This window comes from Echinops telfairi, unplaced genomic scaffold (assembly GCF_000313985.2).
Source record: "Echinops telfairi isolate 266 unplaced genomic scaffold, ASM31398v2 ScPeMD7_7420;HRSCAF=8458, whole genome shotgun sequence".
Classification (NCBI taxonomy): domain Eukaryota; kingdom Metazoa; phylum Chordata; class Mammalia; order Afrosoricida; family Tenrecidae; genus Echinops; species Echinops telfairi.
The window spans coordinates 1,993,006-2,010,076 of NW_022111320.1; the positions used below are offsets into that span (position 1 = coordinate 1,993,006).

General features: G+C 37.8%; 1 protein-coding gene across 2 annotated transcripts in view; it reads left to right on the plus strand.

Moving 5' to 3' along the window:
• LOC101660869 (TCDD inducible poly(ADP-ribose) polymerase) overlaps positions 1–17,071 on the plus strand; it is a 34,557-nt gene that overhangs the window by 1,012 nt on the left and 16,474 nt on the right. Inside the window, exon 2 of one of the 2 annotated variants that reach the window (XM_045297451.1) lies at positions 2,272–3,235. In XM_045297451.1, coding sequence (XP_045153386.1) covers positions 2,316–3,235 — 920 coding nt within the window. In that variant the 5' untranslated portion in view covers positions 2,272–2,315. Of the gene's footprint in view, positions 1–2,270; positions 3,236–17,071 lie in introns of those variants that run through there. The other variant, XM_004704125.2, reaches the window with a different exon arrangement.

Here is a 17,071-nt window from a genome sequence, read left to right on the forward strand (position 1 = left end):
GGGTGGGGGCGTCAGGAAGTGAAGGTGGCACAGTGGGTCGCTTGTAGCGGAGGAAATGTTCCTCCAATCTTTTATTTTCCTGTTATGCAAACGAATTGAGGAACTAGGTTCTAGTGGCTTCCTCACTACAGTCGCTTCTCCAGGGTAATGCCTCTTCCTCCCCAGTTTTGCTTCGGAGCGTTTGACGACTGGTCAGTGATCGGAAAAGTTGTTTGTTTTGCAGACACGTAGTGCTGCAATTGGTTTTGTGTCTGTTTGGCCTTGACTGGGCGTGAGAGGAGTGGTTCGTGTGTGTGCGTGGGGGAAGGCACAGGCCGGTTTGGTGTGGTGGAGAGGGAATACCACAATCTGTGCCAATTGTGCCTTGAGGCAAGAGCACCAAGTGATGAATAATCACGCCTGGGTTGGCTGCTTTCCACTTGATTTATGTCTCATGTCAAGTCCCTCCTTCGTGAAGCTTTCCCTAACAATGCCAGCTCACACTGAACTCTTCCCGCCCCCCTCCTTTTGCACTTGCCATGTAGATCAGCACCTTGTTATATATTGGCTTCTCCCCCCCCCCAATCTTTTTGTCATTATGATTATTAGGCACTTAAACACACGTGGGTTCTTGGATCTCCCCCAATTAAATTTTAATGTTCGTTTTGGGGGAGGGAGGGAAATTCGATTTTGCCCTTTTTCCCGTTCTTGTTAACCCATCAAGAGAAACAAAGAACTGGGCACTTAAGTTAATGCTCCCTCGGGAACACACCATAACCCAACTACTGTATTGTTTGTTCTGTAAGCCAATCAACTTGAGCACTCAGTGTGAGCGTTGTACACCATTTTGGTACCTGGGAAACATATTTGAGTAATGTATGGGCCCTTGCATCAAATATTTCTTGGACAAGAAAGAAGAGGGTTATTATAATTGCTTGTCATCATCCCTTCTGCTCACTAAATATTTCCAGAGTCAATGTTGAGTGCTAGATAGTAGGTAAGACACCATATTTTACTTATAAAGCTTTATTTGCTTTTTATTTGACATTCTAGTGTTTTGGTTTTTTTTCAAATGACCTGAGTCATCCAATAAAGCACTTTTTATTCTGTTCCGGTAGTTCATTAAAAATCTGAAAGAATCGGGGCTTTATGGATTCCATATTCTTCATTTTATATGTCTTTGTTGGCTTTTAATGCATATGCATGTGATTTTATTGAAGACAGGCCTAAGAGGCCTTTTCGGTGTGTCAAAATTTGTTTGGTTTCTAGCTCATCACGCTGTGGTTGCTGTTGTGATGGCTTGTGTTGCTAACAGGGCCTGGTATCCCTCTAGCTGTGGTAATGTTTTGGGGATTGCAAAAGTAGGCCCTTAACCTTCTTCGTGAATATATGGGAACTTTCAGAATATGGAAATGCTTCTACAGACTTTCAACTATGTAATGTTCACCTGATTTACTCACGGTCACCTGGGGAGACTGGCCATAGATACATAAACAACTGAAGAGTACTACAAAACTGAGTGGTTTCCCCACTGTCATCAGCCAGACACACTTATTTCTGTTGTTCCTTCTGCCCTGCCCCAGCCTTAGAATGAAAGTCCATCTCTCACTGCCATGGAGTCATTGTTGACTCATTGACTCCCTGTGGGTTTCTGACACTGTTAATGGGGGTACAAAGCCCATTTTTGTCTCTTGCGGAGCTGCTGGTGGTTTTGAACTGCTGCCCATTCCATTGCTCATTGTAGTGCTTAACCACTACATCACCAGAACTCCATATGAAAGTCCATACCACTACAGAATTAGAATTTGATCTGTGTCTACAAATAAATGCCAAGGGTCTGTTGGAAGACATCATTTCTCTTCCATCTTTACCTGTTGTGAGCTTTTAAACCACCTAAGTGCTTTGGAGGAGCCCTGGTGGCATAGTAGTTATACTTTGGGCAGCTAACTGCAAGGTGTGCAGTTAGAAACCACCAGCTGCTGTGCTGGAGAAAGACCAGGATTTCCAAGCATATTCTTGGAAACCCGTAAGGACAGATCTACCCTGATTTATAGGGTCGCTATGAGTTGGAATCAACTTGATGACAGTGAGTTAAAGTGATGATGCTTTGGGGCCCCGATTTCACAATAAAATTTAAAAGCTGACCAGTAATGATGATAGGGCAAGAGAAATTATTTTGGGGACTCAGTCGTAGACCCAAGCCATCTTAATGAATGAATGAAACCATCTTAATGAATGAGTGGAGTCTAGTTGTCACTTTGTAAATGCTCATCTTTCTTCCTTTCCTGGTAGGATTTTCAGACTGAGGAGCAGAGCAGTTGGAGCTAATAACCATCATGGAAATGGAAACCCCTGAATCTGAACCCGATTGTGTAGTGCAGCCTCCCTCTCCTACTGATGACTTTTCATGCCAGATGAGACTCTCTGAGAAGATCACTCCATTGAAGACTTGTTTTAAGAAAAAGCCAGATCAGAAGAGATTGGGAAACGGAACTCTGAGGTCTTTGAGGCCAATATTAAATACTTTGCTTGAATCTGGTTCACTTGATGACGTTTTTAGATCCAGAACCCAGAGTGCAGATGATAGCAGCTTGCATGACTCTATTGTGAAAAAACCCCTGGAAATGACTGCACCATGTCCACCAGCAGAAAGCAGTATGTCTGTCCTGATTCCTGGTGGGACAAATGTTGGGAACCAAGTACCAGAATCTCATTCTCCCACGGATGCTCCAGAGCAAGTAGTTCCAATCCAGGATCACAACTTTTCACCAGAAACCATCAGTGGGACAGTGACAGATTCTACAGCAGGGCACTTCCAGACTGACCTTTTGCATCCAGTTTCAAGTGATGTCCCTGCTAGTCCTGACTGCATAGACAAAGTCATGGATTATGTCCCAGGGATTTTTCAAGACAACAGTTTTACAATCCAGTACATTTTGGACACCAGTGATAAGTTGAGTACTGAACTCTTCCAGGACAAAAGTGAAGAGGCTTCCCTTGACCTGGTGTTTGAGCTGGTAAACCAGTTACAGTACCACACTCACCAAGAAAATGGAGTTGAAATTTGCATGGAATTCTTGCAAGGCACTTGTATTTATGGCAGGGATTGTTTAAAACACCATACAGTATTGCCATATCACTGGCAAGTCAAGAGAACGACGACACAGAAATGGCAGAGTGTATCTAATGATTCCCAGGAGCACTTGGAAAGATTTTACTGCAATCCAGAAAACGACAGAATGAGAATGAAGTATGGGTATGTATTTACAGCAACTTGTAAGACTTTTTATTTTAATTCCATAGTGTATTGAGAAGCAAAAGGGGCTGAAAACTTAGGGGGATGGTTTCTTCAGAAGTAACAGACATTAGCCTTTTTCCACCTTTTGGTTTTATCCTATCCTGATTTTTCATGCAGCCTATTTACCTAACCAATCATGAAGGTTTTATGATTTGAACAAGTCAGATGTAACTTTGCAATATATGTGACTAAGAAGTTGCATGTGCATTGAATGTTGTAAATCAAGTACTATTTTATTCATAAAGGAGAGCTTGCTTCTAAAAGACAGTCATGGAGATTCTTGTATTAGTAATAACCACCCAATGATACACGATCAAAGTTTTGCCTGTTGAGTAGTAGCCATGGAGATTTTTCTGGTCCTCTTTTCATTTGAATGGTAAAAATAGGTTTCTGTGAACCTTCTGAACCAAGCCCAAACACATTTAATCTCTTTTATTAATTTCCTTAGGGCTTGTTACTATTTATTATTTTATGTTACTGATAAAATGACTTATTGAAAGATTTAGGATTTGTGGGGGGGGTTTTGGTTTTAACCTGGAAAGGTTTTGTTTTTAATATTAAGAGTTGTATTGACCTACAATTTGCAGATCATACAATTCAGCAGTTTAAACATACTAAAAAGCATTGTGAAATCATCACAACAATCAGTTTTCTTTTGTTCATTATTATTCGCTCTCCTTTTTCCATCAACCTTCCTTGCCATGACCCTAGGAAACTATATTAATCCAGTTACTGTCTATAGATCACCTATCCTGGAATTCAGATAAAGAATAACAAAACCCCCCAAACAAACAAACAACCCAGCAACAATAACAAATAAAACAGAGAAAAATGTCAATAGAAAAGAAAGCAGAAAATAATAAAAACTGGAATAAACTTAAAATGGGTCAAAAGAGAACAAATGATAAAGTGCTAAATCCTAACTACATCTGTATTAGTCCACTTTCCAGTGCACCCTGTCTGATAAGCAAGGCTATTGGTATCCCAGGTCGATGGTCAGAGGGCTTCACGAAAGACTTAATCTATGTGGGGACCATGAAAATGGGTTTTGACACTGTCATCCGAAGCAAACCAGATGGTTAGAATTTAAGCTCTTATACCATTCTCTCCTCCTGTCTTGGATTTTATTATTTACAATCCTTGAATCTCACAGGCTGGCATGCTTCTTCTGAGTGGACTCAGCTGACACCTCTCTTAGAGAAGGCTGCTTGTTTTAAGACAAGCTTTTCTGACCCTGATGCTATTCTTTCTAATAGCCAGGCACTATCTTACTTCTTCCTGGAAAAGTTTTATAACAGTTAGTTTGCTTTGCTATGTAAGATAGACACACACACACACACACATACTGTATATACTCGCGTATAGGCAAGTTTTTCACATTTTTAATGCAGTTTTTGTGGTAAAATTAGGTGCCTTGGCTGATTTACGGGTCGGCTTATACTCGAGTGTATACGATGTGTGTGTGTATATATAGAAATAGATATATCTATATATATATAAATTGTTTGTGACTGGACTCACTCTGATAGGAAACTGAAGTTCTTTAATTGAAGTTCAAAATAAAGAAGAAAATGATAGTTACAGCATGTAAAGTTGCATCAAAACCAAAACTTGTTGCCATTGAGAACATTCAGACTTACAGTGATCCTGTAGGACAGGGTAGAACAGCCTCATTGGGTTTCAAAGGCTGGAATCTTTACAGACACAGACTTTGCATTTTCTCCCACAGAGATGTTGTTAGGTTTAAGCAGTTTGCAGCTGAGCATTAACCGCTGAGCTACCAGGGCTCCATTTTTGGTAGTGCAAAAATGGCTGTGTAACATGTTTTAATCTTAATATTTCTAAGTAGTTTCTCTTGTGTAAAAAGGCAACAGGCATGATATTAATACCTGTTTGTGTATGACCATGAGCACAGAATTGAAATTACATGGGAAAAGAGCACTTCTGTTCATCTACCTGACTTGGGAGGCCTGAAAGCCTCCCAAATAAGGAATAGTCTGATATACTGTGAGGGGTGCCCCATCTGGGGGAAAATACAGAGTCCTAAATAAACCAGAAGTCCAAGAGAAAAACTTCCTTTGTGAATCACCTTGTTCTTGTATTACTATTACCCTGGTGCTCAGAGAGCTGGCAAGTTGTGGTAATAAACCATTTCCAAATCATTTACTTTTGTTAGTCTGCTGATATGGACTTTAAAAACAAAACAACTAATTTATTTTCTCTCTCATCCCATTTAGTATTGGACAAGTCGTTTTCACTTACCCATGAGGAGGCTTCAAAAAATTCATGAGACAATTCCATTGTCTTTTAATTCCATTATTCCACAACCCTTCAAAGCCCTCTCATAGTATAGTGCACAGATATGTGTCCTTTCTCCTCCAGTATTTTTTAATGAAAGTTTTCCAACATATAGAATGATTGAAAGACTTGTATATTGAATACACATTTTTGTACCCACCTCTTAGGTTCTACAACCTTTTGCTATGTATGCTTTAATCACAACTTTGTCCATCTTTCCATTCCTATGTTTTCTCATTCCATTTTTTAATGTCATGTTGACTTCATGTGTGTTAAAATGAAACTGTGTTCCACTGCTTTTTTAATTGACTGATTTTGTGGTGATTAATTGCTAGGCCTTTAGTGGGAGCCACTTCTGGGTACACTCTGAAACTCCTTTTGGTTAGTAACTGCAAAAAAGCATGTTGGCCATTTGCACACGTCCCAGGGACTCTGTCTTTTTAGCAATCTGAATTACCTGGTGTCTGGAATTTGCATTTTATGATCACCCGAGAAGTTTGGAACAGGATGAAAAACCGAATTAGGCCATGCTGAAAGGTATTATACAGATTCCTTCGACAAAAGTAAGGTCATATAAAGAATGTAGTTCTTGACCATGAATGTATTATCTTGACAACATAACGACGATTCTACTGTGTTGGGGTAGCTGAAGCCCATTAGATCCGTTAGTAAACCAAGTGAGAGAAAGATGAGGCTTTCTATCCTTGTGAAGAGTTAGTTTGGGAAACCCACAGGGACAGTTCTCCCCTGCTTTGGGGGCCACAATGAGTTGGAGTCAACTCCATGGCGGTGAGTTTTGAGTTTTTTAGTAAACTAAAGCACTTTTAACTTTGATTTTTAAAGCCAGCATTGGATGAGAGAAAATGTTTCCCATTTTATCCTTAAAATCTTGTAAATAAATTTTTGTCCAACATCTCTTTTACTGCCCATAAACTAGCAATTGCTATGTCAAGGGCAATTAATTTTATAAACGCTCAAAGCCACACTGTAATCCTTCTCCAGGTTGCAAAACTGCAGAACGGTGGCCTCCCATTTCACTCTTTAGAAGCAAATTTCCAGCATGCTGAATACTTCAGCATCTTGGAACATTACGTTTCTATCTGTTTAAACTGATCAGGAAGAAACTAACAAGATTATTGTCCAACACATTACATTCTGTTACTATGAGCAGGCAAGAGAGGCATTGTGATCCCAGAAAATCCAGGAACTCTTAGGTCAGCAGTATATTGAGTATATTATCCTTTGTTAAGATTACTATGATAACGAATAGATATAGACCCATTAGCATGTATTATTGGATTGGTTTTAAAATAATTGCAGTGGATACTTTGTTTGCAAGTCAGTTTTAATGAAATAAACTATTGTTTATCTGACACTTAGAGGAAAAGCATGAGTGAACTATTATAATTACTTCTACATTTTTAATGATAATAAGTGCTACCTTCTGGTTCTGTTCTGATAAAAATAGCAAAATGTATAGTTGTTAATTACTAATAAAGATACATTCTCCATGGACTGTAGGAAGAAATGTTCCAAGAACTGATAGTTAAGTGTCAAAAATTAGGCTTTTGGGATATTGACCCGTGGTCATTGCAACCTGGTTTTCCTTGTATTCCAAAAACGATGTGTTTCCTGGCAACAAGATGCAGATAACGGCATGTTGAGCCTTGCTGAGAGATTCACAAACAAGCTGGAGCAACCCAGGTTCACATGGTTACCACATTATTTGGCTACAGCTATTAATCTCTTGTGGTCAGGCCTGCAAAGCTGGTCTATCTATGCACATTGCACATAACCAGGAAGTGTATGTTCAGCTGTGTATATGTCCAAGACGGACTCAGCAGTCTGTGGATTCAGGAATAATGAATGGTGGTTATTTATTCCACTTATTTTCAGTAGTTTAGATGACTTGGTAACTCATCATTATACACTGGATACATAATATTGTCATTGTTTGGACCTTGGGAAAGTTTCAAACTGGACAGGTTAAATTCTTTAATTTTGCTTTGCAAATGTCTTGAATTTAACATCTAAATTAATCCAAATTAGATGCACAGTGTTCATTTTTTCCCAAGAATGAACTTGGAAAGGAAGTTGAACTGTGTAATTAACAAGTCCTTACCTAGTTTTCTATCAAGGTACTGAAATCCTGAAAACTTAATTAATATATGATTCATAGTAAGGAAATAATTTTACCTGTTTCCACTTTTGCCTTTATCCCAAATGATGGTATTTTGCTTTTCTCACTCTCCTTTTGTCATCAGCAGATCAGATATATATATCTGATATATATATCACTATCAATTGGAAACTAGTTGTACATATGCATCCTCTAGATTTAGATGAAAAAACTTCTTGCACATGAGATGGGCCTTGAAGAATTCTCAAACATTGCTGTTGAGCAAACAACATTAAGTGTTGTGTTTTCAATTAAAAGAGCATAGTCAAACGATGTAGACACTCACCCTTAATGGAAGATGATATTGGATTGCAAAATGGAACCGTTTTAAAAGAGCCTCACTACTGTGTCTTCCTTTAGTATTCATTATTGGTTTTTACTTTTTAAAATTTTTTTTGGTTTTTACATTTATATTGATTTTTAAATGTGCCAGAATTTTCCTGTTAGTGCTACCCATCAAGAAGGGTCACGTCACGAATCTAATTTGGGGAGGTTACCCGCAGGTGAAATATTCCAAATGAGTATGTCCTAATTCTAAATTTTATCAACAGAGAGTGAAGGTTTAGAGGACTGTTACAATCCTTGACTCCATGATTACTTTTTCTCAGGAGCGATTCTGTTCTCTGATGGAATAAAGCTTACTGACAAAAGGAGTTTTACAAGGTGATGAACTCAGGAGGCCCTGGGTAGTGCAGTTAACCTGCTTTGCTACTGAGAGGTGGGGGTTCCAACTGTGCCCGGAGGTACATCAGAAGAAAGACCTGGTAGTTTACTTAAGAAAATAAGTCACTAAAACCCTATGGGGCACAGCTTTTACTGAGACACTCATGGGTTATCATGAGGGGACTGTCTAGCGGCAACTCGTATGTGGTGTTATTTAGGCTTATACCTAGAATGATAGCATAATCTTAGAGTCTGAGTGACTTCGATTGATAATTGCTCTTAGAAACCTTTTTAAAACTTTGCAAAAGTGGCAATAGCATTAGAAGAACTGTAAGAAGGTTAAAAGATGAATGACTATAATAATAATAATGGGCATATACTGTATTGTATGACCTTTTAAGTGAATTTTCCAAACTAGGGCAGATACAAGCGTGTATTTCTCCTTTCACAGGGCTCCTGACTAAACGCTACCGGAATAGTTAAATTAGCCAAGCTCTGGCCTGCACAGCTGTGATGATGTATGAACTAACTCATTATATGTTATTGATAACACTGGAGAGAGGAGAGCAGCTGAAACTTACTATGCCTTGTGACTTTTTGGTATTTCTTGAATATACACAGCTGGATGAGTTGAATTTATTTTAAAAATTCCTGCCTAAGAGAAAGCTCCATAAGCAAAGAAGTATGCTTGAAGTGATGCAAAATGGGTGCCTTGTGCTTTAGGATAAAGCAAGCCAATGAGTTATTTTTTGTACCTCTTTGTGCTGCTATTTACACATGAAATAAAACTAATTGGTTTCTATCTATACTGATCCAAAGAAGTTACTAGGCCTGTGTAGAGCTATAATAGGAATCAATAGCAATCACTTATTCCCTTGCTGGGTTTTCATCAATAGGTTGATGACAGTTTTTGAAGCAGCTGTCACCTGGCTTCAGGTTAGGGTCAGTGTTTCTGATGTATTTATGGTAAATGAAATGAACTTTGCCAAAACCAAAGATTTGTAACTTTTTCATCAGTTTGAGGAAATAGCTTATAAGGCTCCCTGGCAATCCTTTAGAGTAATTGCATTATGCATCTTTTTATTGAGTTCATAGCTTTTACATCAGTGTGAATGGGATAATTTAAATGGGATAATGGAATAGTAATAATTCATTGTAAATTTAAAACTTGATAGACGTGTGAAAATGTCTGCTATTGACCAATATCTCCAATCGGTCCCATCCCTGTAACTGTTTCCTACTTCTCATTATATGAGAATTGCTGGATTCTGCCTTTAACGTCCTACTATAAAGCTTGGGTAAATTAATACGTTTTTCTGTGTTTCTCTGCTCATGATCGGTAATCTTTACTTTTTACTCTTGAGTAGAAGCTATTTATAAGGAGTGGGGTAGTATGTAGCCCATCCAAATTTCAACTACTCAAGAAATGCTACTAAAATCTGAGATTGTAATTTTTCCTAAGGCCTCTTATTTTTAATCTCCTGTGAGACCACTTGATTTTGCATCATTTGATGGTGATGGATTTAGATTTAGGCCACATTTAAAAAATAAATCTGGAAGTCTTAAGGTAACTTGTGGGAGTGATTTTGTAATTTTGCAAGACTGAGTGCTGAGGGTTGAACCATTTTCTGTTTCATTCTGAGTTGGCAGCATTAGCTACTAGCCCATGTAATAGCCCAAGATCATGGGTCACACTGTACTTTGTAGCACCATCCACACGTACTGTGCAAAGCAAGGAAATACGTTAAAACTCACCATCCCTAGGAGCAGATAAGTCACATTTTAGATATGGAGACTTTTTTTTTAATATTTCTATTTTTATATTTATGGCAGTACTTCCTAGGGACTAGAAATTATTCTGCACACAGACTTAACCACTACTTGAAATTTCTCTCTGTAAGTCTTCAACATAAACTAGCTCACTCCCTTACACATTAACTGACTCTTTTTTTACATATCTAATTCCTATTAATAGAGGAATTTGAAATTACAAGTACTTGATTCTGAAATATATTTTACAACTGTTGAAAGCTAAAGAATTCATGTAAAATATGTGAATTCCACAGTTCAGTGGTAGTTTTGCTGTGGTAATTAATTAATTTCACTTTGGAAATTCATTGTAGGCTTTTCCTAAATATAATAAATTCTATGATTGAAAACTCAAATTTTAGAAGTTGTCATGTATAAAATTCCGATTATCCTTGCTGACCTAAGCAGTTACTGTTGCTAAAAGAAGCATATAATAAAGAGTTAACTAAGCAGACCTGTCTGAGGTTTCTGTGTAACAAAATGTGCCTGTCTTCTGGTTCTGTCTCCTGCCAGCGCTGTTTACTTACTGGTAACACCCACTTGACCAGTAAAAACCTTTGCATGGACATCACAATGAAGGGATAAGCTCTTGGAAGAGTAAGAATGTGAGAGTAACTTTTCTACACAAACCAGTGACTGGAGAGTGTGTGTCCCAAAATATCTTACAAGGAGTGTGCTAGAATCCCATGACTCAGTTGTCTGGGGGGGAAAAAAGTTCAGTAATTTTTTATTTTTTTTAAATTTTGTATTCGTAATGAAAGTGGAAGCCATCTATGTTGATGCTATTGCTTCTGAACAAAAGGAAGGATTTGTAAGTAGTTCCATGTTGAAGCTTTTCATGATGATTGGAAAATAATTTTAGGCTACATTGTAGGAATGGCTCTTTATTACCTTTTCTTTGGGGGTTAATTAGGGATTCTTAAACTGCTGCTGCTTAGGTGACCTTCTTAATTCTAAATTTTTAACAGTGGAGGTGGGGGGGGTCCCAGGGTGAATTTGTTTGCCGTAGTGCATGTGTTTTCAGAATCAGGCCTCTGTACCCTGTGATCTTCACGGTGCCTGCAGATGATCAGAGTGTAGAGAGGGCAAACAGTACAAAATACTCTAAATAATTTCCTGCTGCGGTTGGTCTTTGGTTTCTGCCTGTCACCTGGCTTCCCTCTTTCATTTCCAGGCATTGAGAGAATAAAAACAAGCACAGGAGAAATAAATACTAGATTTGCCTTCCAGGGTTAAATTACTCATTCTACTAAAAGGAGCAGCATGCTAGAGTGGGGGTGAGCGCTGTGAAACTGAAGGAATTTCACGTGTTTGTTTGCTTCCTGGTGTTTGGATTGTCCAAATGGATGTCAGATATCAGAAGAAGATTTGTATAAAATGTTCTAGAAATATTTTGTTCAAATGGACAAAACGGAATCTCACAAGAAAACTTTGTAGAATCTCTCTCTCCCAGAAAAAGTTACTGATTTTATGACTATATTAAAAGACTAGCTTTAGTTTATAAAACTTAGAGAATAAAGTAATTATTATCTCTTAATATCTTTTTCATAGGAAATTATTTTATCTGTTTTAGTAAATGCTAAAATAATTACTAGAGTGATGCATTCTTTATTTGTATGCATTCAAAATTCTAGTCAGCTGAAAGCTTGCGATTCTTATATCAACTTTGGGTTCTCAGTACTAAATATAGTAAGCTGTCAATATATATTTCTAATTTTTCCATTCCTCAATTAGTGTATCTGTACTACTTGAAGAAATTACCATGCTTAAATTGGGAGGAAATTCCCAATAAAACCCTTTTTTAAGGAACATAGTTTGTAATTTTTAAAATCAGTCCAGCTTATATTTTAACTAGGCTTTATTAGAGGATATGTTTTTGTGGTGAAAAATATTGAAGGTACCGTAGACTGTCAAAAGAACTCCGTCTTGGAAGAAGTACAGCCAGAAGAGAATATGGCGAGACTTTCTCTCATTTACTTTGGATATGTTGTCGGGGGCGACTGGTCCGTAGAAAAGGACATCATGCTTGGTAACGTAGAGGGGCAGCAAAAAAGAAGAGTCTCAACCCGATGGATTGACACAGTTGCAGCGGTGACACAGCCCTGGGCATTGTTTCACGCTTGTACAAAAGGTCCTTATGAGTCAGAAACGACTGCATGGCACCTACAGTGTGTTTTCTGATAATTATTTCTAATTAATATTTCATTTATGTTTAAATGAATTCTGAATTATTTCAGATTCTTGGAAATCAACTTATTTTTTAAACAATTTTAACAATTACGTATAGCACAGACTTTAAAATATTTTTATAAAGGGTTTTTTAAAACCCTTTTCTAGCATTTCAGCCTTGTTGAAATACTATGAAATTCTTTGTTTGCACAATTGACTTAGCCATCACTCAACTCGGTAACAGTGGGTTGAGTTTGGTTGTTTGGTTTCTACCTTGAATTAAGGAGCCCTGGTGGTACAGTGAGTTAAGCACAGGACTGTTAACCAAAATGTCAACTATTCAAACCCACTAGCTGTTCCACGAGAGGAAGACTTAGCAGTCTGTTTCCATACAAGTATAGCCTTGGGAACTATGGGGTGGTTTACTCGGTTCTACTCCATCATATAAAGTGGATGGTGCAGGCAAGTCCTCCCAGTAATACACTTGTCTTATCCTCCTTTGAATGCCTTAAAAAATAAGTTCCAGTATACGAAGTCTAGGCTACAGGGGTTCAGCTGGGCCAATTAAATTCAAGACAGAGATCAACTCAGAAGATAATGATGTTTTCCAAAGAGGGGGGTAATCTTATACTTTCTTGAAGGATTTAGAATGATGACAGGGGCTTACATAATTTTAAGAAAATGGGAAACTCCATTGGTGAGAAAGAGGCCAGGAAAGTTGTATTAATGACTTTTTCCGTATCACAGCAATTCTTCAGGACTGCTTTATATGAGAATTTCATTGAGAAATCAGCTTTGCAAAATATATAGACCTAGAAGGAGAATATGTTGGTATTTTGTTTAATAAAAGTTTCTATGATTTTATATTACTTCTTTTTAACTTACCCTCATATTTTGTTTGATGGAAGGATTTATACCATCCATCTAAAAATTAGTAACTGCCTAGTATAAGGTGTAATATAAGGCAGGGTACAAAATTTTAAAACTAATTCTTTCCCAGCTATTCTTACAGAAATTAAGTTTCACTTCCTCTTGAGGCCATGATTGTGAATTATGTCTCAATTACAGTTGCCTTCTGAGCCTCAGAACCGGTGATTGAACTTGGATATAGGCTATAGCTACTCTGGTGTCTTCAGTGTGAAAATACTAATCCTAACCCTGTGAAAATAGATACCAATAGTATTTTCTATTATAAGGACAGTTTTTATTTATGAAAGCTTTTAACTTATTCCTATCATATTAATAAGTTTATTGTGTTTTTGTTTGATCTAGTGACTTTGTAATTGGAAGAACTAAAAAAAAAAAAAGGGTCCAAACTAACAGTATTTAGCAAGTTTTTGTAATGGATATTGTAGTTTGCTTTTAGTGGTTGCATTGTGGGGACTTTAAGGTATGATGTTGTTTATTAGGAGTTTAAAAACATTTGAATTATTCAATTGGCCTTCTTGGTATAAGACCTCCTTGAAAATAAGCTATTTGTATTCTGTGTTTAGTTCTTTGTATATGCCTTTTTAGACTATCAAAATACAAAGTCTAAAAACAAGATAATTCTTTCATTTAGACAACATACCTACATTCCTTTTCTTTCCAATCTGTCGTCGTCTTTAATTAGCTACACTATTTTCACTTCTAGAATGACTTTTAAGACTACAGTTTAGATGTCCAACAATGTGTAAAACAACCATATGCTTGGCACAAAGATAAATGTGATTCCAGTGTGTACTCCCTTGCTCTTTGCCTTCTCATTCACTTGTTTCCAAAAGTCCCACTAAGATCAAGAAACCAGAATACACAGACTTGTACCTTATGGTGATCTTCTCTTTTGGGGGGAGTTGGTTCCCAGAAACACTTTTTATCTAGAAAGTGGGGAACAGTTTTCACAAAGATCTCTAAAGATATTTAGAACTATAAACTAAGTACATGATCTAAAACAATTTGCTGATTGTTTTATAGAGTGATCTAAATCTTCGCAGTACTGCCTTGATAGGTCAGGGACTCATGACCCTAATAAGAAAACCTATTGATTCTGCCTCATGGTGAACCTTTGGGTTAGGGTAGAACTTCTCTATAGGGTTTCCGAAGCTGTAAGTCTTTGCAGAAGCAGATTGCCACATCTTTCTCTCCTTGAGTAGTTGAGCTAGTGACCTTTTTTGGTAGCAGCTGAGCACATTAAGTACTGTGCCCCTAGGGCTCCCAGGGTCTCATTAGAGGGGCAGATTTAATTCAGAGTCAACATTTGGCTCTTAACTTGCTCATAACCAGCCAAGCCCACTACATAATAAAATAAAACTCCCAATTTTGATTTTGGGTACGTCTGTCTACAGCTTCTTCCAGATACAAAAGGGAAAATCCAATTATTACCAAGATCGGATGTCATAATGTGGGAGCTAAGCAGTGAATTTTAACCTGTAAAATAAGGTGGCCAGACATCCCGCTTTTGGCGGGACAGTCCCGATTTTTAACAATTTTTCCCGCATCCCGCGGCATTTTAAAAAAGTCTCGATTTTTGAAAAGATTGCATGGCAAGCTAGGGTAGACGGTTTTCGGCTGCCATGTGGCTATTTCGCCAGGGTATGAGTTTTATCAATGGTGTCCCGCTTTTGTCCCTCTTTACCAATGTTAAAATCTGGTCACCTTACTCTAAAAGTATTGCTGTTGGTGTAAGCATTTCTAGATTATTTTTATTGCTACCCCTTAACAGCCCTGTGCTATTTGTTTGAGGCAATGTTAGCCAAAATTTTAAATAGTGACAAAAAAATGAGTTACTGTGCTTCTACAGTAGGATGTTAGAGTTCATAGTTCTCTGAAGTTAAATGACTATACTGATTTCTCAATGTTGGTATTGTATGGCCATGGCTTTGATTCTCATCACCTTGTAACATATTTGAAGGGATGTGTAAGCTGCCAGATATGCCTGCACTGTTAAATGAGTTCCTGGAAACATCAAAGCCAGGTATCAAAAGCCAGCTATATTTTGTGTGCCTGTGAAATTTCTGTAACGGCCGCAAACATACCCCATCTGTCATGACTGTCTTAAGCCTGTAGCAAGAGCCTGAGTACTCTGTACTGAATTTAGTCTTTATTCTTTTATTATTATTACCCTCAGTTTGGGGTGACAGTTTCACTTATACTGTAGTAATAAAACAAAAGTACCTATTAATTGTGTACAGTTAGTCCCTCTGATTAGAGTAGGTGTTAATTCAGTTAAGGTTACAGATTAATCCTTGTAGAAATCTGTTAACTCTTAGAAGCAGGAAACCAAGGTTGTAAAAGGAATAACCTATCTGATTAAAACTACAGATCATAGAGTCCAGAAAATTTTATACTTCAGTCTGAGTTTTGTATGTATTTCCATCATCTTCCCACTTAAACATGTTCCACCTCCCCTCACTCCTGTCTCATTTAACCATCATCCAGTCACACATACCAGAAACCTGGGACATGTCTTAGACTATATCAACTTCCCACTGTTTCTGTAGCACCTGTGTGAGTAATCCACATATTCAGTCAGATTCTGACCCTGAAATACTTCTCAAATCATTTCCACTGTTGCCTCCTTAGTGCTTTCACATTTGTCTCATGTGTAGCACCAATAGCAGTAAACTTCTAAGCATAGAATGCTTAAATTCATGTGTGTGCCTTTGCATTCTTTCACCTTACCTTTTTAAAAATAAGCAAGCAAATAAACCCATCTTCCATATTGCTATCAGAGTGCTCTCTATAAGACTGAACCTTGTTGAAAATCCATCAGGGATTCTTACTCACTTATTCACAAATCAAGCCCCCCAACCCTCTTTAATCCAACCTACAAAATCTTCACTCTCTGGCCCCAGCCAGCCCACTGCATCTAGTGTTATCTCCCTCACACACACATACACCCTGACCTCTCACTTGAACTGCATGTGCTTCACACACACGGAGCTCTCTCAAACTTTGCTGAGTTAGCGTCTATAGGTGTCTTTCTGCATGTGGGCCCTTCCTCTCTTTGCCCTTTGGCTAGCCAGATTTGGCTCATACCTCAACCACTCTGGGACAAATCACTCAACCACCTTTTCTGACCCCTTTCTCATCGTTGTTAAGCCCCTCAACCTCCGGATTATTCCAAGGCAGCTTTTCTACTTGTTACATTTACCCCCCTTGGTTTCAGATAATCGATAAGCAGATAAATTGCTTAAAATGGTCACTTTTTTTTCTTATCTCCCCAATGTATAAAGTCAAGAACTATTAATCTGAAAGATTTTTTTTTTTTACTAATTTTCATTTTATTCAGCTCTTATTTACATTGTTGGTCTTTTTACTTTGATATGTGTAGCATCTGAAATAGACATAGACAAAATGATGATGTGGGGGCATACTTTCTGGTTTAGTGTTGATATTGGTGCTCTCTCTATGCATTGAATATATGCCAGAAAAGGTTGAAGTAAATAGTATGTCAAGATGTTTGTTGCGAGGAGGAGAAAAAAATGAAAAAACTTTTCAGAACTTTAATTTACATCAGAACTCTTACAGTGGTATAATTGTATTGCGTATTATGTAGAAATAGAATTAATATGTTTCAGTGACTCAAGTTTATTCTCTTGTAAAAATCACCAGAGGATGTACACTGGTACAGATAGGAACTGAGAATCCAGGGAATCCAGGGCGGATGAGCCCTACAGGACCAGTGGTGTGAGTGG